The sequence below is a fragment of the Salvelinus alpinus genome, chromosome 37 (assembly GCF_045679555.1).
Source record: "Salvelinus alpinus chromosome 37, SLU_Salpinus.1, whole genome shotgun sequence".
Classification (NCBI taxonomy): Eukaryota; Metazoa; Chordata; class Actinopteri; order Salmoniformes; family Salmonidae; genus Salvelinus; species Salvelinus alpinus.
Genome location: NC_092122.1, coordinates 7,450,497 through 7,472,771, shown reverse-complemented (window position 1 = coordinate 7,472,771; position 22,275 = coordinate 7,450,497). Strand labels below are relative to the sequence as shown.

The 22,275-nt window shown below is 44.4% G+C and overlaps 1 protein-coding gene across 1 annotated transcript; it reads right to left on the bottom strand.

Annotated features, from left to right (window-relative positions):
* Nucleotides 1-1,321: 1,321 nt before the first annotated feature.
* On the bottom strand, nucleotides 1,322-22,258 carry LOC139565697 (tRNA-dihydrouridine(20a/20b) synthase [NAD(P)+]-like). Its single transcript, XM_071386202.1, has 13 exons — nucleotides 21,918-22,258; nucleotides 21,677-21,798; nucleotides 21,289-21,529; nucleotides 20,955-21,181; nucleotides 20,108-20,376; nucleotides 19,892-19,939; nucleotides 18,975-19,081; nucleotides 4,763-4,863; nucleotides 4,458-4,605; nucleotides 4,038-4,173; nucleotides 3,663-3,765; nucleotides 3,303-3,394; nucleotides 1,322-2,455 (listed from the first exon to the last, which is right to left on the bottom strand). The coding sequence occupies exons 1-13, from the start codon at nucleotides 22,001-22,003 to the stop codon at nucleotides 2,420-2,422; spliced, it is 1,716 nt and encodes a 571-aa protein (XP_071242303.1). The 5' UTR covers nucleotides 22,004-22,258; the 3' UTR covers nucleotides 1,322-2,419.
* Nucleotides 22,259-22,275: the final 17 nt, after the last annotated feature.

Sequence of the window (22,275 nt, the reverse complement as noted above, 5' to 3'; positions counted from 1 at the left end):
TACGTACGTTTGAACGTATTAGGGCTCTATTCAATCTGTATCGCTGAAGCGTTACGATTGCGGGATATGAGCCCACATACAGTGCCTAAAGCAAAGTATTCAGACCCCTTGACTTTTTCCACATTTAGTTACGTTACAGCCTTATTCTAAATTTTTATTTTATTTATTTCCCCTCATCGATCTACACACAATACCCCATTATGACAAGCAAAAACAGGTTTTTAGACATAGCAAGTTTATAAAACTGAAATATCACATTTACATAAGTATTCATACCCTTTACTCAGTACTTTGTTGAAGCACCATTGGCAGCGAGTATAGCCTAAAGTCTTCTTGGGTATGACGCTACAGGCTTGGCACACCTGTATTTGGGAAGTTTCTCCCATTGCTTTCTGAAGATCCTCAAGCTCTGTCAGGTTGGATGGGGAGCGTCGCTGCACAGCTATTTTCAGGTCTCTCCGGAGATGTTCGATCGGGTTCAAATCCGGACTCTGGCTGGGCCACTCAAGGACATTCAAAGACTTGTCCCGAAGCCACTCCTGCGTTGTTTTGGCTGTGTGCTTGGGGTCGTTGTCCTGTTGGCAGGTGAACCTTCACGCCAGTCTGAGGTCCTGAGCGCTCTGGAACAGGTTTTCATCAAGGATCTCTCTGTACTTTGCTCTGTTCATCTTTCCCTCGATCTGGCCCCCTTGCACAATCCTGTCTCGGTGCTCTATGGATAATTCCTTCCACCTCATGGCTTGGTTTTTGCTCTGACATGCACTGATAACATGGGACCTTATATAGACAGGTGTGTGCGTTTCCAAATCATGTCCAATCAATCAAATTTACCATAGGTGGACTCCAATCAAGTTGTAGAAACATCTCAAGGACGATCAATGGAAACAGGATGGACCTGAGCTCAATTTCGAGTCTCATAGCAAAAGGTCTTAATACTTATGTAAATAAGGTATTTATGTTTTCGCTTTTCCATGCGGTATTGTGTGTCATTTGCTGAGAAATTGTATGTATTTAATACATTTTAGAATAAGGCTGTAACATAACATGTGGAAAACGTCAAGGGATCTGAATACTTTCCGAATGCACTGTATGCAGCGTTTACCGTGAATGCAGTCTCCGCTGACGTTGGAATACTGCCGTTACATTTTAATCACACTAACGCTGAATTTCTGCAATACAGATTGAATAGAGCCCTTAATGTGCCAAAACCTCACAACAAAAACATCATAGCCAATTCTCAGGTTATATCAAGTTTGTTCCTAAAATTGGTGAATAAACACCAACTTTATATCGTACGGGTGAATATTTCAAATAACTGGGATACCAAGGAACATTTTTATTTGAATGACTTTGTTTTGTGAAACAAATCAATTGCATGGCATTTCTCACTCACATAAAAACAAATCAATGTATATAGTTGTATTTATTCGATTAAACAAAGCAAATATCTTGTAAATGTAATACAAGAGTAGAACATTTTTAATATGGGATAACATGTTGGAAAAATTGTCTCTACATACCAAAAAAAATAAATGTAATAGTGAAACACACTACTTGGAATGAGAAAATTTATCTACAGTGGTCTGAAAGGCACTTATTCAGTCAGGCAAGCTACTGTTCCCTAGTATTGGAATTGAATGTACAGTACTGGGGCCCTATAGGAGATAAGTACTTAGGGGATGGGGGCTAGAGGAAGATTTGTTGGTTGATTATCAATTCCACTCCAAGTGCTGACCCAGTCTACCCAACCCAACCCCTGGGCTAGGACAGTCAATACAGGGAGTCAGAGTGAGAAAAGGAAAGATTAATTTCCTCAGACTTTTCCATTTCAGTATCCTTATTACAAAACAGAAAATCATGACCGTGACCCTGTTTAATATTCACAAACCCTCCACATCTAAGAGGAATGAAGAACATTGATATCAAATATTCAACAACAAAAATGACACAATATAGCTTCTCTACCCCTATGAACTCAATGCTAATTTTGTTTTACAAAACACATACAACTCAATCTGTAATATGCATTGCTGCTAAGGTAAAAAAAAAAAAGATGAATGCAATGGTGGTGCTCTTGCGACACATAGGAAAAAAACGACATAGCAAGCCCATTACATCAAAAATATATTCACAGTAGACGACCACTGTAATCTGAAGCGTGTACTGCCACCCATTCTCCAAATGTCAGCAAATAATAGAAACACTATTTCTAGACTGGTCTAGTAGCTAATCTATTACAAACGTGCTCAGGTGCTTTTTATCTGAGGTTTGGCGGCTCAGTGAGGCTTTGGAGGAGTATTTTGATGACATCATGCACAGTGCTTCAGTATGTCAAAGGAAAGTGACAGCGTGCGTGACAGTATTTCTGGTTTCTTGGTACGATCTGTAAACGTTCTGACCGCTGTAGTCATAAGCCCGATCAATCATCCTTTTTATCTCCACTCTCTTGAAGACTCTGGAAAAATAAAGAATAATATATACAGTGTATCTGAAGTGGTACAAGTAAATGTACAGTAGTAGTACTAAAATCAGAGCTGAAGTATTCTGTCTACATTTGAGCAGGGTAGTAATATACAGCTTTGAACAAGGCAGGGTGAGCAGTAATATCAAATATATACAGTGCCTTCAGAAACTATTCATCCCTCTTGATTTATTTCACATTGTTGTGTTACAGCCTGAATTAAAAATGGATTAAATATTATTTTTTCTCTCCCATCTATACACAATACCCCATAAAGACAAAGTGGGAGAAAAAGTTGTTGAATTTTTTGGCACTATTTGTTGAAAATGAAATACAGAAATATCTAATTTACATGAGTATTCACACCCCTGAGTCAATACTTTGTAGAAGCACCTTTGGTAGCGATTACAGCTGAGTGTTTTTATGGGTAAATCTAAGAGTTTCCCACACCTGGATTAAGAAGTATTTTCCCATTATGCTTTTCAAAACTCTTAAAGCTCTGTCAAATTGGTAGTTGATCATTGCTAGACAACCATTTTCAGGTCTTTCCATAGATTTTCAAGTAGATTTAAGTCAAAACTAACTTGGCTGCTCAGGAACATTCACTATCACTACCCCTGAACTTATTTAGGCTTGCCATAACAAAGGGGTTGAATAGTTATTGACTCAAGACATTTCAGCAATTTTCAAAAAACATGATTCCACTTTGACATTATGGGGTAGTGTGTGTAGACCATTGGCGAAATGTAACAACATTTGTATGAATTCAAGGGGTGTGAATACTTTCTGAAGGCACTGTAGGCTAAGTGTAGATACTGTATGTGAGCTGGTCTGGGATTACCTGGTGTTCATTCAGCAGTCGGTCGTATTCTTTGGTCAGTCCATAGGATTGTTTCTTCATAGCTTCCATCTCGGATTGGGACTTTTTCAAGGCTAGGGAAAACATTACCCACAAAGCATTCCCATTATCATCCAATTCCCATGCATATCCTCCAATCTATCTACAAGGTGACATGCTATGGGTCAGAGTGCACATTCTCAAACAGTAATTGAAGCCCATGTTTGTTTTATTGTCATTATGGTCCGATTTCATTTGGTTGTTTATTGTATTGTAGTTGTACATTTTCACTTTATTGAAGTATTAGTGGATTTGTGGTTCTATTATTCCGTCTTTGTCACAAAAGTATTGTTTCTTCCTCACCTTCCTCTGAGCCCTTCAGTTCTCCTCTCAGTTTCTCCCTCTCTGATCTCAGCAGCTCGTTTCCCTCCGCTGTGGCCTTGTCCCCCTTCCCATACATCAAAGTCTGAAACAAACACAGGTAAACATTAACAAACATGAGCCACTTACCACACTTCTCGACCATATGCAGTACCAACATTAGTTTAGTTTCTTTTAGTGTGGATGAAGGCCCACATCTCTGAGTAGGAGTTCTGATATAGCATCAGTTTCACCTTTTACATCAAAATGAATATGTTTTCATGGACAAGGAGGGAATTATCCTAGATCAGCGCTACTCTTCTTTTTGAGACCCGGGCTCAGGAGCAGAAAGGGCAGCGATACTGGGTTTGACCTTACCTGCTTCAATAGCTCGTTGTCCTCCATGTATTTCTTGGCAGTTTGGTTGGCACACTCTGCCTTGGTCTGCAGAGAGGCCGTGGTGCCAGACTCCGTCGCCAGCTGGTTGATCAGAGTGATCACCCGCCTCAGCACTCTGTAGGGAAACAACACACATAGATTGTGTTCAATACCTCAGCTGCCACCTGAACTTGTCCTTCTGAACACTTTTTTTGTTTTCCATTGATAAACATTTTGCTACGGTGTGCCCTACTGAAAACGACCAGTGTTATGGTCATTGTAATGAATTAAGAAATCTCTATGACTACGACGATCCATGCACTGGCTGGTTTCACCAGTATCCATCCCAATGTGATGACGACACAGTGAGGACTCAGTATGTCGATGGGTGAGTGATGGACAGACAGATCCAGGACTTACAGCCAGAGGAAGAGGGTAAATCCAGAGATGTAGAGGTTTCTCTGGGCTCTGAACAGCTTCATGTGGAGGTGGTCAAACATGTTGGGATGCAGATTAGCATCCATGCTGTTTCCCGCGCCCGAATACTTCCTCACCTCACGCAAAGCATCTACAGGAGGGTGTGCAGGTGTGGTACGACATGGTTAAACATGGTAAGACATTGAGATTGTAAAAATGTGTTGCATGAGATTGTAAGATCTCTGGTGAGAGATTGTCATTATGATCTGTGAGTAAATTAAACATGACACTTTTTGACATCAGCTTACCGAGGAAGAGGACTATAAGGATTATGATCATGGCGAGGAAGAATTTATTCCAAAACCTGGCCATTTTGTTCCATATTCTCAGCTGGAAGATACACTGCCATCTGCAAAACAGCACAAAAACATAATGTTGAGACTCAGAACACTGCAACAGCAAGTCACTACTACTGTAGTCAGGGTACTACTGCCTCTACTGCCAGCTGCAGTGGCAGTGAGGCAGTAGAGTATATGTGGATAGTGATAAAAGGTTGCCTGTAAATTCTGGAGGAGAGCCTCATCCATGGTAAAAAAATAAATATATATATATATTCAAATGATGTTTGAACATGATTCGAGTGTATTAGCAGTAGCAATAAGGAGAGAGGTTGGTTAATACTCTATTGGGGCAGGGAACAGTGACAGATTATGTGGAACTAGGAAGACAACTGCGAATAATTTTGGTAATGTGTGGTCAACAACAGTGATATGAGGCGTAACACTGGAATAAGACATTAGGTCACCGTATTCTCCAGTTCTACATTTGCAGACGCTATAGTGTAGGTTCTAATACAAGGTATGAATACAGTCACAGTGAAAGTCAAAAACAGTGGTTTCAATGACCAAGGTAAGACAAAGAAACAGGGAGGGAAACATGGCGGAAAAAACATCAAAGTGTAGGGCGATAGATTCCTGTTTTAGATGTGGGGCCGTTGGTCGTTGGAAGAATAAGTGTAGTGTGGTAATGGAGCATACTGCACCGGCTGCATTCAGAGGGAATGCTGCGATTAGAGCGTTTGCATTTTTTTTTAAACAAAAGAACAAGCAGCGAACATTCTTGAAAGGAGCGGGGCAGGAAACTCTCACAAAACGGTGCAGGCCCTTGGTTCGATCGATAGTGGTTCATAGATATGGCAGTTCCTATGTGAAGGGAGACGTTGGAGGCCACGTCTCACACAACTTTCTAATAGATGCCTGGGATCAAATATCGCTGATTCCTTACAATGAGAAATATGCTACATTTACTACAGGGAAAAGTGTTACATTTAGCAAGGTAACAGGGGGCAGCTTCGAAAGCGATACGATTACTACCTGTCTTTAAACATAAGAGCCAGTAACAAGACCCGGATAATTTTACATTGGAGGAAGTGGAGCCGATTTTGGGGTCAGATAATCCTTGCGAGAATTACAGACAATGTCTAAAAAAGGAATGATGAAATAGATTTATAGAATGGACGAAAGGGAGGAGAGGTCACGAGAAATTAGAGTCGGGGTTACCAAACCTAAAATGAACTTTTAAATGTTTGTTCATGTGGTGCGGTGGTTATGGAAAATCATGGGGAAAAGAGAGACCAGTCATATACGGGAGTAAATGGTTAGACTCAGTGGCCAGATAAAAGTCACCGTGTCTATGGGTAGTACATGCTAAATAAAGGGTACATAAACGTTGGGGTGGATTAAAACAAACGCTTAATGATTGGAGGGAGGACAGTGGACTTTGTAATTAAAACTTTTGGGCTGCTGATTAAGATGTAGCATAGGGAATGCTAAAGAGATGTACACTCTCTCCTCCAGGAGAGGAGGGGGTGTCATTATCTCTCTCTTTGGAATGTTCCCAAAACTGTGGTCTTGGTAGAGCAGTTAGTGAAATTCTGCAGTTTTATAAGTATAAAGGCATCTGGATTAGGCCGTAAAGGGAGCTTCCAGATAAAGAATGCCTGAACATTTGTGTGTTTTTGTCCTATGGTTTACCACACGCACACCAGTTATGAATAATTGTTATTGGTGTTAATTCCATGTTTGATTTATTGTGTGGGGTATTTTCAATTTGGTTTTAAACTGGGCCCGCAGAATTATGGACATGTTTGAGATGTTTTAAATGGATGGTGATACAGTGTTTTAAATGGATGGTGATACAGTGTTTTAAATGGATGGCCACTACCATAAAGGCCTGATTGGTGGAGTGCTGCAGAGATGGTTGTCCTTCTGGAAGTTACTCCCATCTCCACAGATGGAAGAGCTCTAGAGCTCTGTCAGAGTGACCATCGGGTTCTTGGTCACCTCCCTGACCACGGCCCCTTTCACCCATTGCTCAGTTTGGGCGGGCGGTCACCTCTAGGAAGAGTATAGGTGGTTCCAAACGTCTTCCATTTAAGAATGGTGGAGGCCACTGTGTTCTTGGAACCTTCAATACTGCAGAATTGTTTTGGTACCCTTCCCCAGAACTGTGCATCAACACAATCTGGTCTCGGAGCTCTACGGACAATTCCTTCGACTTCATGGCTTGGTTTTTGCTCTGACAGGCACTGTCAACTGTGGGACCTTATATAGACTGGTGTGTGAATTTACCACAGGTAAAGTCCAATCAAGTTGTAGAAACATCTCGAGGATGATCATTGGAAACAGAATGCACCTGCGCTCAATTTCGAGTCTCATAGCAAAGGGTCCGAAAACTTATGTAAATAAGGTATGTTTTTTTCATTTTGAATACATTTTCAAAAATGTCTAAAACCTAGTTTTTGCTTTGTCATTATGGGGTATTGGGTATAGATTGCTGATGATTTTTATTTTATATAATACATTTTAGAATAAGGCTGTAACGTAACAAAATGTGGAAAAAGTCAAGGGATCAGAATGCATGCACGCACACACATATAAACTCAGCAAAAAAACAAACGTCCCTTTTTCAGGACCCTGTCTTTCAAAGTAAAAATCCAAATAACTTCACAGATCTTCATTGTAAAGGGTTTAAACACTGTTTCCCATGCTTGTTCAATGAACCATAAACAATTAATGAACATTAGGTCACTAAAGAGGCCTTTCTACCGACTCTGAAAAATGCCCAGGGTCCCTGCTCATTTGCGTGAACATGCCTTAGAGGCATGAGGACTGCAGATGTGGCCAGGGCAATACATTGCAATGTCTGTACTGTGAGACGCCTAAGACAGCTCTACAGGAAGACAGGACAGACAGCTGATCGTCCTCGCAGTGGCAGACCATGTGTAACAACACCTGCACAGGATCGGTACAGCCGAACAGCACACCTGCGGGACAGGTACCGTATGGCAACAACAACTGCCCGAGTTACACCAGGAATGCACAATCCCTCCATCAGTGCTCCGACTGTCCGCAATAGGCTGAGAGAGGCTGGACTGAGGCCTTGTAGGACTGTTGTAAGGCAGGTCCCCACCAGCACACAACGTCGCCTATGGGCACAAACCCACAATCACTGGACCAGACAGGACTGGCAAAAAGTGCTCTTCACTGACGAGTCGCGGTTTTGTCTCACCAGAGCTGATGGTCGGATTCAAGTTTATCGTTGAAGGAATGAGCGTTAAACCGAGGCCTGTACTCTGGAGCGGGATCGATTTGGAGGGTCCGTCATGATTTGGGCCGGTGTGTCACAGCATCATTGGACTGAGCTTGTCATTGCAGGCAATCTCAACGCTGTGCGTTACAGGGAAGACATCCTCCTCCCTCATGTGGTACCCTTCCTGCAGGCTCATCCTGACATGACCCTCCAGCAGGACAATGCCACCAGCCATACTGCTCGTTCTGTGCGTGATTTCCTGCAAGACAGGAATGTCAGTGTTCTGCCATGGTCAGCGAAGAGCCCGGATCTCAATCCCATTGAGCACGTCTCGGACCTGTTGGATCGGAGGGTGAGGGCTAGGGCCATCCCCCCCCAGAAATGTCCGGGAACTTGCAGGTGCCTTGGTGGAAGAGTGGGGTAACATCTCACAGCAAGAACTGGCAAATCTGATGCAGTCCATGAGGAGGAGATGCACTGTAGTATTTAATGCAGCTGGTGGCCACAGTGAGATACTGTTACTTTTGATTTTGACCCCCCGTTTGTTCAGGGACACATTACTCCATTTCTGTTAGTCACGTCTGTGGAACTTGTTCAGTTCATGTCTCAGTTGTTGAATCTTGTTATGTTCATAAAAATATTTACACGTTAAGTTTGCTGAAAATAAATGCAGTTGACAGTGAGAGGATGTTTACTTTTTTGCTGAGTTTACATATATACAGTGGGGAGAACAAGTATTGCAAAGGGGACAGGACGACTGCACCGTATTGAGGGAGGGATGGATGGGGCCATGTATAGCGAGATCTTGGCCAACAACCTCCTTCCCTCAGTAAGAGCATTGAAGATGGGTCGTGGCTGGGTCTTCGAGCATGACAACGACCCGAAACACACAGCCAGGGCAACTAAGGAGTGGCTCCGTAAGAAGCATCTCAAGGTCCTGGAGTGGCCTAGCCAGTCTCCAGACCTGAACCCAATAGAAAATCTTTGGAGGGAGCTGACTAGAACCAAGAAATTTGATCATATTACTCCAGTGCTAGCTTCCCTACACTGGCTTCCTGTTAAGGCAAGGGCTGATTTCAAGGTTTTACTGTTAACCTATAAAGCGTTACATGGGCTTGCTCCTACCTATCTTTCCGAGTTGGTCCTGCCGTACATACCTACACGTACGCTACGGTCACAAGACGCAGGCCTCCTAATTGTCCCTAGAATTTCTAAGCAAACAGCTGGAGGCAGGGCTTTCTCCTATAGACTCCATTTTTATGGAACGGTCTGCCTACCCATGTGAGAGACGCAGACTCGGTCTCAACCTTTAAGTCTTTACTGAAGACTTATCTCTTCAGTAGGTCATATGATTGAGTGTAGTCTGGCCCAGGAGTGTGAAGGTGAACGGAAAGGCTCTGGAGCAACGAACCGCCCTTGCTGTCTCTGCCTGGCCGGTTCCCCTCCACTGGGTTTCTCTACCTCTAACCCTATTACAGGGGCTGAGTCACTGGCTTACTGGTGCTCTTTCATGCCGTCCCTAGGAGGGGTGCGTCACTTGAGTGGGTTGAGTTACTGACGTGATCTTCCTGTCTGGGTTGGCGCCCCCCCTTGGTTTGTGCTGTGGTGGAGATCTTTGGGGGCTATACTCGGCCTTGTCTCAGGATTGTAAGTTGGTGGTTGAAGATATCCCTCTAGTGGTGCGGGGGCTGTGCTTTGGCAAAGTGGGTGGGGTTATATCCTTCCTGTTTGGCCCTGTCCGGGGGTATCATCGGATGGGGCCACAGTGTCTCCTGACCCCTCCTGTCTCAGCCTCCAGTATTTATGCTGCAGTAGTTTGTGTCGGGGGGCTAGGGCCAGTTGGTTATATCTGGAGTACTTCTCCTGTCGTATCCAGTGTCCTGTGTGAATTTAAGTATGCTCTCTAATTCTCTCATTCTCTCTTTCTTTCTCTCTCTCGGAGGACCTGAGCCCTAGGACCATACGTCAGGACTACTGGGCATGATGACTCCTTGCTGTCCCCAGTCCACCTGGCCTTGCTGCTGTCCCAGTTTCAACGGTTCTGCCTGCGGTTATGGAACCCCTACCTGTCCCAGACCTGCTGTTTTCAACTCTTAATGATCGGCTATGAAAAGCCAACTGACATTTATTCCTGATTATTATTTGACCATGCTTGTCATTTATGAACATTTTGAACATCTTGGCTCTCTCTAATTCTCTCCTTCTCTCTTTCTTTCTCTCTCTCGGAGGAACTGAGCCCTAGGACCATACGTCAGGACTACCGGCATGATGACTCCTTGCTGTCCCCAGTCCACCTGGCCTTGCTGCTGTCCCAGTTTCAACTGTTCTGCCTGCGGTTATGGAACCCTTACCTGTCCCAGACCTGCTGTTTTCAACTCTTAATTATCGGCTATGAAAAGCCAACTGACATTTATTCCTGATTATTATTTGACCATGCTGGTCATTTATGAACATTTTGAACATCTTGGCCATGTTCTGTTATAATCTCCACCCGGCACAGCCAGAAGAGGACTGGCCACCCCTCATAGCCTGGTTCCTCTCTAGGTTTCTTCCTAGGTTTTGGCCTTTCTAGGGAGTTTTTCCTAGCCACCGTGCTTCTACACCTGCATTGCTTGCTGTTTGGGGTTTTAGGCTGGGTTTCTGTACAGCACTTCGAGATATTAGCTGATGTACGAAGGGCTATATAAAATAAACTTGAAAATAAACTTGAGCTGAAAGTCCGTATTGCCCAGCGACAGCCCCGAAACCTGAAGGATCTGGAGAAGGTCTGTATGGAGGAGTGGGCCAAAATCCCTGTTGCAGTGTGAGCAAACCTGGTCAAGAACTACAGGAAACGTATGATCTCTGTAATTGCAAACAAAGGTTTCTGTACCAAATATTAAGTTCTGCTTTTCTGATGTATCAAATACTTATGTCATGCAATAAAATGCAAATTAATGACTTAAAAATCATACAATGTGATTTTCTGGATTTTGGTTTTAGATTCCGTCTCTCACAGTTGAAGTGTACCTATGATAAAAATTACAGACCTCTACATGCTTTGCAAGTAGGAAAACCTGCAAAATCGGCAGTGTATCAAATACTTGTTCTCCCCACTGTATATTATATTTACACACAGTCCATTCGGAAAGTATTTCAGACCCCTTCCCTTTTTACACATTACAGTGTCATGACTCCTGTGAGGATCCGAAGGATCAGGTTACAGTGGGTCCCCTCTACAGAGGGGGAGACCGGTGAAGTTGGCCGTTTTATGATTACATTTACATTACATTTAAGTCATTTAGCAGACGCTCTTATCCAGAGCGACTTACAAATTGGTGCATTCACCTTATGATATCCAGTGGAACAACCACTTTACAATAGTGCATCTAACTCTTTTAAGGGGGGGGGGTTAGAAGGATTACTTTATCCTATCCTAGGTATTCCTTAAAGAGGTGAGGTTTCAGGTGTCTCCGGAAGGTGGTGATTGACTCCGCTGACCTGGCGTCGTGAGGGAGTTTGTTCCACCATTGGGGTGCCAGAGCAGCGAACAGTTTTGACTGGGCTGAGCGGGAACTGTACTTCCTCAGAGGTAGGGAGGCGAGCAGGCCAGAGGTGGATGAACGCAGTGCCCTTGTTTGGGTGTAGGGCCTGATCAGAGCCTGAAGGTACGGAGGTGCCGTTCCCCTCACAGCTCCGTAGGCAAGCACCATGGTTTTGTAGCGGATGCGAGCTTCAACTGGAAGCCAGTGGAGAGAGCGGAGGAGCGGGGTGACGTGAGAGAACTTGGGAAAGTTGAACACCAGACGGGCTGCGGCGTTCTGGATGAGTTGTAGGGGTTTAATGGCACAGGCAGGGAGCCCAGCCAACAGCGAGTTGCAGTAATCCAGACGGGAGATGACAAGTGCCTGGATTAGGACCTGCGCCGCTTCCTGCGTGAGGCAGGGTCGTACTCTGCGAATGTTGTAGAGCATGAACCTACAGGAACGGGTCACCGCCTTGATGTTAGTTGAGAACGACAGGGTGTTGTCCAGGATCACGCCAAGGTTCTTAGCACTCTGGGAGGAGGACACAATGGAGTTGTCAACCGTGATGGCGAGATCATGGAACGGGCAGTCCTTCCCCGGGAGGAAGAGCAGCTCCGTCTTGCCGAGGTTCAGCTTGAGGTGGTGATCCGTCATCCACACTGATATGTCTGCCAGACATGCAGAGATGCGATTCACCACCTGGTTATCAGAGGGGGGAAAGGAGAAGATTAATTGTGTGTCGTCTGCATAGCAATGATAGGAGAGACCATGTGAGGATATGACAGAGCCAAGTGACTTGGTGTATAGCGAGAATAGGAGAGGGCCTAGAACAGAGCCCTGGGGGACACCAGTGGTGAGAGCACGTGGTGCGGAGACAGATTCTCGCCACGCCACCTGGTAGGAGCGACCTGTCAGGTAGGACGCAATCCAAGCGTGGGCCGCGCCGGAGATGCCCAGCTCGGAGAGGGTGGAGAGGAGGATCTGATGGTTCACAGTATCAAAGGCAGCCGATAGGTCTAGAAGGATGAGAGCAGAGGAGAGAGAGTTAGCTTTAGCAGTGCGGAGCGCCTCCGTGACACAGAGAAGAGCAGTCTCAGTTGAATGACTAGTCTTGAAACCTGACTGATTTGGATCAAGAAGGTCATTCTGAGAGAGATAGCAGGAGAGCTGGCCAAGGACGGCACGTTCAAGAGTTTTGGAGAGAAAAGAAAGAAGGGATACTGGTCTGTAGTTGTTGACATCGGAGGGATCGAGTGTAGGTTTTTTCAGAAGGGGTGCAACTCTCGCTCTCTTGAAGACGGAAGGGACGTAGCCAGCGGTCAAGGATGAGTTGATGAGCGAGGTGAGGTAAGGGAGAAGGTCTCCGGAAATGGTCTGGAGAAGAGAGGAGGGGATAGGGTCAAGCGGGCAGGTTGTTGGGCGGCCGGCCGTCACAAGACGCGAGATTTCATCTGGAGAGAGAGGGGAGAAAGAGGTCAAAGCACAGGGTAGGGCAGTGTGAGCAGAACCAGCGGTGTCGTTTGACTTAGCAAACGAGGATCGGATGTCGTCGACCTTCTTTTCAAAAAAAGGGAGGAGGGGGGAGGAGGGGGAGGAGGATTCAGGAGGGAGGAGAAGGTGGCAAAGAGCTTCCTAGGGTTAGAGGCAGATGCTTGGAATTTAGAGTGGTAGAAATTGGCTTTAGCAGCAGAGACAGAAGAGGAGAATGTAGAGAGGAGGGAGTGAAAGGATGCCAGGTCCGCAGGGAGGCGAGTTTTCCTCCATTTCCGCTCGGCTGCCCGGAGCCCTGTTCTGTGAGCTCGCAATGAGTCGTCGAGCCACGGAGCAGGAGGGGAGGACCGAGCCGGCCTGGAGGATAGGGGACATAGAGAGTCAAAGGATGCAGAAAGGGAGGAGAGGAGGGTTGAGGAGGCAGAATCAGGAGATAGGTTGGAGAAGGTTTGAGCAGAGGGAAGAGATGATAGGATGGAAGAGGAGAGAGTAGCGGGGGAGAGAGAGCGAAGGTTGGGACGGCGCGATACCATCCGAGTAGGGGCAGTGTGGGAAGTGTTGGATGAGAGCGAGAGGGAAAAGGATACAAGGTAGTGGTCGGAGACTTGGAGGGGAGTTGCAATGAGATTAGTGGAAGAACAGCATCTAGTAAAGATGAGGTCAAGCGTATTGCCTGCCTTGTGAGTAGGGGGGGAAGGTGAGAGGGTGAGGTCAAAAGAGGAGAGGAGTGGAAAGAAGGAGGCAGAGAGGAATGAGTCAAAGGTAGACGTGGGGAGGTTAAAGTCACCCAGAACTGTGAGAGGTGAGCCATCCTCAGGAAAGGAACTTATCAGGGCGTCAAGCTCATTGATGAACTCTCCAAGGGAACCTGGAGGGCGATAAATGATAAGGATGTTAAGCTTGAAAGGGCTGGTAACTGTGACAGCATGGAATTCAAAGGAGGCGATAGACAGATGGGTCAGGGGAGAAAGAGAGAATGTCCACTTGGGAGAGATGAGGATCCCAGTGCCACCACCCCGCTGACCAGAAGCTCTCGGGGTGTGCGAGAACACGTGGGCAGACGAGGAGAGAGCAGTAGGAGTAGCAGTGTTATCAGTGGTAATCCATGTTTCCGTCAGTGCCAAGAAGTCGAGGGACTGGAGGGAAGCATAGGCTGAGATGAACTCTGCCTTGTTGGCCGCAGATCGGCAGTTCCAGAGGCTGCCTGAGACCTGGAACTCCACGTGGGTCGTGCGCGCTGGGACCACCAGGTTAGAGTAGCAGCGGCCACGCGGTGTGAAGCGTTTGTATGGTCTGTGCAGAGAGGAGAGAACAGGGATAGACAGACACATAGTTGACAGGCTACAGAAGAGGCTACGCTAATGCAAAGGAGATTGGAATGACAAGTGGACTACACGTCTCGAATGTTCAGAAAGTTAAGCTTACGTTGCAAAAAAATCTTATTGACTAAAATGATATAGTACTGCTGGCTGGTGAAATAGGCTAGCTAGCAGTGGCTGCGTTGTTGACTTTGTTTGAAAGTGTAGCTGGCTAGGTAACCTCTAACTGGCTAGGTAACCTCGACAATTACTCTAGACTACACAATTATCTTGGATACAAAGACGGCTATGTAGCCAGCTAAGATCAAACAAATCAAACTGTTGTACTGTAATGAAATGAAATGTAATACTACCTGTAATACTACCTGTGGAGCAAAGCGGAATGCAACTACTCGCTCCAAACCAAACCGGAAGTGCGTATCGTAGAGGGAGAGGCAATAGAAGTGTTGTTTCTTGTATTATTGTCTTTTGTGTCTTTAGAGGACTGCTTCACCTTAATGTCCCCTTTCCCTTTTCTTCTGTCCTTATTTTGTCCCACTTTGTCCCTTCTTTGTCCCTTCTTCTCTTCTGCCAACTAGACACTCCTTGTTAGCTAGCTAGCTTCTTTCAGGAATGTCCCTAGCAACTGCCTAGCAACAGGTAAACAACTTAGCTAGCTAAGAAAACGGTATAATTTTATGGAAAATGTTTACTTTTTCAAAAGCCTTTCTTCTTTGTTTGCTGCTTGTTTGGTCTCCTATTCAGTTTGCAGTTTTCTTTTGATTTTTTTTCGATGTACTTTACTCTAAAAAAACATTTAAATTTCAATATTTGTAGGAGCTCATCTTTTCAGCTGCTGCTGCTTAATTTGGAACTCCGGAACATGAATTACTCTCCCAGTGTCTAGTGTAAGGCAGACTGAAGCTGATGATGGTCGTAAATACCTTACAGAAACGTTATCTTCCTTGTCATGCAATATTGAGGGACAGAAACCTCTGTGGAACAAAGGGAGTCCTCCCGCCAAAAACTCCAACATCAACAGGTTGGTGAATTAAACAATATGTATCTTTGTCCAAACAGTTGGAATGATCAGTGGGCACTTAAATAACAATTATGTGAGATCAGTTGTGTTTTGGGATCCCATGAAGGACAGTATAACAACATAACTGTGTCTCTGAATGTGTATATTTCCCAGTGATCAGGGTCACACCCAAATGTTGGGAAACTGATATGATTAAATATGAAACTATTTGTGAGAAGATGTAAATAGCACTCGTGACAAAATGTACATTTAGTCAAGAAAACGCAGGGACGGGAGTCCCCATGTTGAAATGGCTTCTACTCTATAGACCAGAGAGCATGGAGCTGGTTAAGAAAACTACAAGACTACACATTCACAGTCTGCAGCTGTATATGTAAAATAGTCTAGTAAACTCGACCGAATACAAGACAACACTTCCATATCGAACGACCGATTGGTACTCTGAAAGATTCATTCTGGAGAACATTTCCCTATCAACAACCATTGGTACATCTGACATATCCATTATAACAGAGCTACAACTACGAAAAACTGATCTCTGGTGGACAAACCAGAGACTTTCTGTCGACTGACTCTCCAGCAGATGGACCAGCGATTTCAACAGAGAAACAAGACATACAGTCGTAAATATATAAATTGCACTTCCTTTCGAAAGAGCGGGTGTTCATGTGCAAAGTATTAGCATTTCAATGAGCCTAGTTATCAGCTGTGTTTACAATAGTGAAGTCCTATGTCTTTTGTCCCGCTCTTTCTTACATGCCCTCCCCTTTAATTTTGTGTAACAAGCCGTCATATCGGTTTAGTCCACTAGGGACTTCTCAGTGCATTATGTAGTACTCAATGTGTAACCTATCCTGTGTGTGTGTTTATGTAATTCTGTGTGATTATTTAGTTAGTTGCTAAGTAAATTACGCCAATTTGTATATCGCTGACTCATCATTTATGCTAGGGTTCGTGCAGATATCCAAGAGTTTGCATCATTTAGAATATGACTGAGGTAATAATACATTAATAAGTGACTGTAATCGATAAGATAAGAAAATATCTGAAGAGAGTTAAATTCGGGAAATAGTAACTCTTTAAACAACATTTTCCGTGGTGCCCCGACGTCCTAGTTAATTCATCTTTACATGATTAGTTTAATCACGTAATAATTACACAGAGAATTTATCTGATAATATAACAGTCTTCACTTTAATGATAGTCCAAAGACACTACAACAGCCTTATTCTAAAATTGATTAAATACCCCCCCCATCAATCTATACACAATACCGTAAAAAAACAAAGCGAAAACAGGTTTAGGTCTTTTTGCAAATATAAAAAAAATAAAAAACAGAAATACCTAATTTACATAAAGTATTTAGTGCCCGACCTCACTAATGCTCTTGTGGTTGAATTGTAGCAAGTCCCCGCGGCAATGTTCCAAAATCTAGTGGAAAGCCTTCCCAGAAGAGTGGAGGCTGTTATAGCAGCAAAGGGAGGACCAACTCCATATTAATGCCATGATTTTGGAATGAGATGTTCGACGAGCAGATGTCCACATACTTACATACTTTTGGTGATGTAGTGCATGCGCAGTTGAAACTTGGCCATAGAATCAAATAAAATTGTATTTGTCACAAGCGCTAAACATAAAAAGGTGTAGGTAGACCTTACTGTGAAATGCTTACTTATGAGCCCTTAACCAACAATGCAGAGTTTTAAAAAGGTAAGACATTTGCTAAATAAACTAAAGGAAAAAAGTAACAAAATAACAATAACAAGGCTATATACAAGAGGTACTGGTACTGAGTCAATGTGCAGGGGTTCAGGTTAGTTGAGGTAATTCAAGTAATTTGTTCACGTTGCTAGGGGTAAAGTGACTATGCATAGATAATAAACAGAGAGTAGCAGCAGCGTATGTGAAGAGTGTGAATGTATGTGTGTGACGTCAATATGCATGTGTGTGTGTTGGAGTACCAGTGTAGTATGTGTGAGTGAGTGGTTAGAGTCCAGTGAGTGTCAATTGAGCCTGTGCAAGAGAGTCATAGCAAAAGTTAAGAACAAATAAGAATAAAACAAGGGGGTCAATGCAAATAGTCCAGGTAGCCATTTGATTAACTGTTCAGTAGTCTTATGTCTTGGGGGTAGAAGCTTTTAAGGAGCCTTTTGGTCCCAGACATGGCGCTCCGGTACCGCTTGCCATGCGGTAGCAGAGAGAGCAGTATATGACTTGGGTGGCTTGAGTTTTTGACCACTTTTAGGGCCTTCCTCTGACACCACCTGGTATAGAGGTCCTGGATGGCAGGAAGCTTGGCCCCAGTGAAGTACTGTGCTGTCCGCACCACCCTTTGTAGCGCCTTGCGGTCAGATGCAAAGCAGTTGCCATACCAAGTGGTGATGCAACCAGTCAGGATGCTCTCGATGGTTCAGTTGTAGAACTTTTTGAGAATTTGCGGTCCCATGCCAAATCTTTTCAGCCTCCTGAGGGGGAAGAGCCGGGGATGAGCTGTTGTCGTACCTGCTTCATGACTGTGTTGGTGTGTTTGGACCATGATAGGTTCTTAGTGATGTAGACACCAAGGAACTTGAAGCTCTCGACCCGCTCCATACAGAGCTGTCGATGTGAATGGGGGTGTGCCTGGCCCTTATTTTCCTGTAGTCCACGATCATCTCCTTTGTCTTGCTCACCTTGAGGGAGAGGACGTTGTCCTGGCACCACACTGCCAGGTCTCTGAGCCCATCCCTATAGGCGGTCTCATTGCTGTTGGTGATCAGGCCTACCACCGTCGTGTCGTCTGCAAACTTAATGATGGTGTTGAGTCATGCATTGCCACGCAGTTGTGGGTGAACAGGGAGTACAGGAGAGGACTAGGCACACACCCCTGAGGGGCCCCCGTGTTGAGGGTCAGCGTGATATGTTGTTGCCTACCCTCACCAGCTGGGGGCAGCCCGTCAGGAAGTCCAGGATCCAGTTGCAGAAGGAGGTGTTCAGTCCCAGGGTCCTTAGCTTAGTAATGAGCTTGGAGGGCACTATGCTATTGAACGCTAAGCTGTAGTCAATGAATAGCATTCTCATGTAGGTGTCCCTTTTGTCAAGGTGAGAAAGGGCAGTGTTGAATGCAATAGAGATTGCGTCACCTGTGGATCTGTTGGGGCGGTATGCGAATTGGAGTGGGTCCAGGGTTTCTGGGATGATGGTGTTGATGTGAGCCATGACCAGCCTTTCAAAGCTTTTCATGGCTACAGATGTGAGTGCAAGGGGCGGAAGTCATTTAGGCAGGTTACCTTGGCGTTCATTGGCACAGGGACTATGGTGGTCTGCTTGAAACGTGGGTATTACAGACTGGGTCTGGGAGATGTTGAAAATGTGAATGTAGACACTTGCCATCTGGTCGACACATGCTCTGAGTACGCGTCCTGGTAATTCGTCAATGACAACAACAAAAAATGTATATTTAACGTCTGTAAATGGCGTCTTTAACTTTCATTCAGAACTAAAAATTAACCTGACCTCAATGTCTGGAAAATACATATTTTAGACACGATTTCAACTTAATTTTGCTTACTGGCTTGTTGCAGTATCAGGACTGGCTAGGGCTCATTCCTACCTGGTGGCTGAGATGAAGGGTAGACAGAGGATGAGTAGTACACCTATTTCCACATAGAGGAAGAGGGCAACTGCAGTCCATTGCAACGTCATCTCTAACAATACAGTCTGTAAAAGATTAAACATTTTAAGCAACAGAGGTCCTTTTCACAGTCTGGCAGTAGGTTATTTCCCCAGAATGGAACCGGACTGGTTTAATTGTTGATGTCAACAACAGGAAAATCCAACTGGCTAGCTAGCTTGCTATCTGCTTTCCTATGGATATATTTCAGCTAACTGTGAAACCACCAATGCAAATGTATTGAGAACAGTGCTGTTCCTGTTCCAGTGATAAGCCTCTTATCCTAGCTAGATACGTAACGTTACAAAGTTCACATGCTTGGTAAATAACAGCCAGTAGTACTAAATGTATGCTGTTTCATTCAGTGTGTAACATACGTCCTTATATCATAGAAATAGTAGCTAGCTATATATTGCTCAAGACTTTGCCTCATGCAGTGACATCAGCCAGGTACTATAGCTGGCAACATTTTTTAAGGCAGGACACGACAGCTATCTAGCTAACTGGTTCTAGCTAACGTTAGCACTTTTGTGAAATACACAGTTACTACACATATGATCAAGTTCAATATCGTAATAATTATGCAAAGTATGCAACTTACTCTGCGGCACCCGGACAAAGAAACCGGAGGTTGAAAAGAGAAAAGCAAACTTTGGAGACAGTTGTTTCACTCCTCCTTTTTCGTCTCATTGGAATGACGTCATACATAACGTTTTACAGTAGCTGTTCGTTTACGGTTTAATCCTCTACTGAGAACCAATAAGGTTCTGCCATATATTGTTAATACCATACTGTACACATCATGGAAATTACAAATATGTTGAAATTAGGTGTAATGTGTATGGTTTTGTTTGTACCTTTTGACATTTTCTGACTGGACATGTTGAAGTGAATCTGATGTAACCCTTGTTTTTTTTATTGCAGGTAGAGGGTCACGTGATCGCACACTGCACTCCTTAACTATCAGAATGAGATAAAAAATCAAAAGGTAATATAGTAAATAAAAGCTTTTATTCCATTGGAAATATGATTAATAACATGCACAATAAATTATACCCAGCCAGTGTTTATGATAGGCCTACTGTCTGTGTGTCTGGGGATCCATATGTGTTGTGGAGGTAGTCTATGACAGCAGCGGTGCTATGCAGGGAGTTGAACACCTTCCTCTCAGGCTGGGAGCTGACCCTCTCCAGCATGTAGATGAGGTGCTGGTGGAAGCAGGTGAAGGGTGTCCCCTGGTTCGTGGCGAGGTCCACCCAGTCCCACACACACTCAAGAGGGGTCTCATTGTAGCCAGCGAACATGGCCGGGTTGGACAACAGCCCCCGGGCTGCCATCACACCTACAGGACAGGGCACGTGGGGTGGGAAGTGTCTTGAGTGAGCCATTTAACAATAAAGATCCTGTATTGATATATTCTATCTTTCTCAAATTACTTCTGTGAATGGAACCTCTAGCTACCCATTTACGTACTTACAATGAATATATGTTAAGATGACACAATAAACAGATAATGATTTCCCTGGAGGGAATGAGAGGTTACAGAATAAATGCAGATGAAAAGAAGATAAAGTGTTTATGATAACGAGTAAACAGTGGGCTATGCAGTTCTATGAAAATAAACCATGATAGTGGCTCCCCCCCAGAAACCCCCCATGTTGTGGTTTATTTTCATAGAATTGCCCAGCTTGTCATTGTGGATCACTTTGGCCTATATAAGCTATTTCAAGAGTGTCTTTCCCATGGAAATAACTACACGTGTAGTTCCTAATGGTCTGTCTCATATGACACCCTATTGACATACAGAGTGCACTATTTTTGACCAGAGTCCTGTGTGACTGCCTTTGGAGTCTCTGGTCACAAGTAGTGCACAATATTGGGAATAAAGAATCAATTGCGATTTGCACAAATTGAACTGACCATCGACTCCAGTGAGCTGGTGAGTGGTCTCAACATCTCGGAGGGTCTTTATGTCTCCGTTGGCGATGACAGGGACTGACAGGCTGTCCTTGATGGTCTTGATAGCATCAAAGTGGACCGGCTGGTGGCGCTCCTCTGCGGTCCGACCATGGACCGTTATCCAGGACACCCCTGCCGCCTCTGCCTTCTGACACAGGTCCACTGTACGCCGCAGGTCCTTGTGAATTCTGTGAAAAGAGAGGAAACAACAACTAAAAAAGGAACTTCAGACGACACTTAGGTCATTTGCAAAAAAAAGTGAAACAATTATATTTGGTGATATGATCACTCTTACCGTATTTTGATGGAGGCTGTGTAGTTAGGATTGTCCACTTGGTTCCTGACATGTCGAACCATGTCTTTGACCAGCTCAGGCTTGTTGATAAGGCATGCCCCGTAGCCTTCCGACATGGCCCACCGCTGGGGACAGCCACAGTTGAGGTCCACTCCATCAGAGAAGGGTGCGACCACACAGGCTGCATCAGCCAGGGTCTGGGCATCACTGGCAGCAAACTGCACGATCAGAGGACGGTCAGCTGATGGGAGAGACAGAGAGCAATAAAGTTGGATTTAATTGACAACAAATTGACAGTCTCCACACATCAATGACAGCAGACACCAAGTCCCTATAGTTTGAGAGGCATCTAATATTTCCTTGAAGAAAAAGAGTGATCTCATATTACCTTCATTAGTTGTAAATTCACTGTCTCTGGCTTTGACAGAACGCATAAAGTCAGGCGCAACTATCATTGGAGTGAAGCAAATGTCACAGTCAAATTTCCTCACCAGTGACCTGAATGCCAACCTGGAAAAGTTGAAAATAAACGATGAGTTATAGCTGTTGCTCAACCTAATTCAGCTATCTGCACAAAACCCAACTGCTGAACAAGTCATTGAAAATGTACGAAGATCAGATAATCTTACTTTGAATACCGGACCATAGGAGCACAGATTTTCAGAACTTTCCCTTCCTCAAACATGTCCATCATGTTGGTGGTCGTCATTTTCATAGACCGTACAGTATGTTTTTAATCACTGAAGTGAGCTAGCCAGTTAGCTAGCTAGCTAGCTAGATTGGCATGGTAATGCTTTTCTTTCCACAGTCGAAACTGTTTGTTGCATGCAGTTTATGACCTATTCTAACGTTGATGTGACTAGATAACGTTCATATTTAATGTAATTAAGCTAGCTAGTTAGCTAAAGATGACAAACACCCGAATGCAAACAAAACACGCGGTATGTTAGTGGGCGTGTCCTCTGAACAACCTTTCATGTTTTACCT

Bases quoted from the DNA above. Each gene is read 5' to 3' on its own strand.
- LOC139565697 (XM_071386202.1), bottom strand. From the start codon at position 22,003: ATGAAAATGACGACCACCAACATGATGGACATGTTTGAGGAAGGGAAA. The intron at 19,940-20,107 runs TCATAAACACTG...AAAAAAAACAAG, and splicing joins ACACACAGACAGTAGGCCTA to GGTTACATCAGATTCACTTC. The intron at 4,606-4,762 runs GTAAGCTGATGT...ACCCTCCTGTAG, and splicing joins CCTTATAGTCCTCTTCCTCG to ATGCTTTGCGTGAGGTGAGG.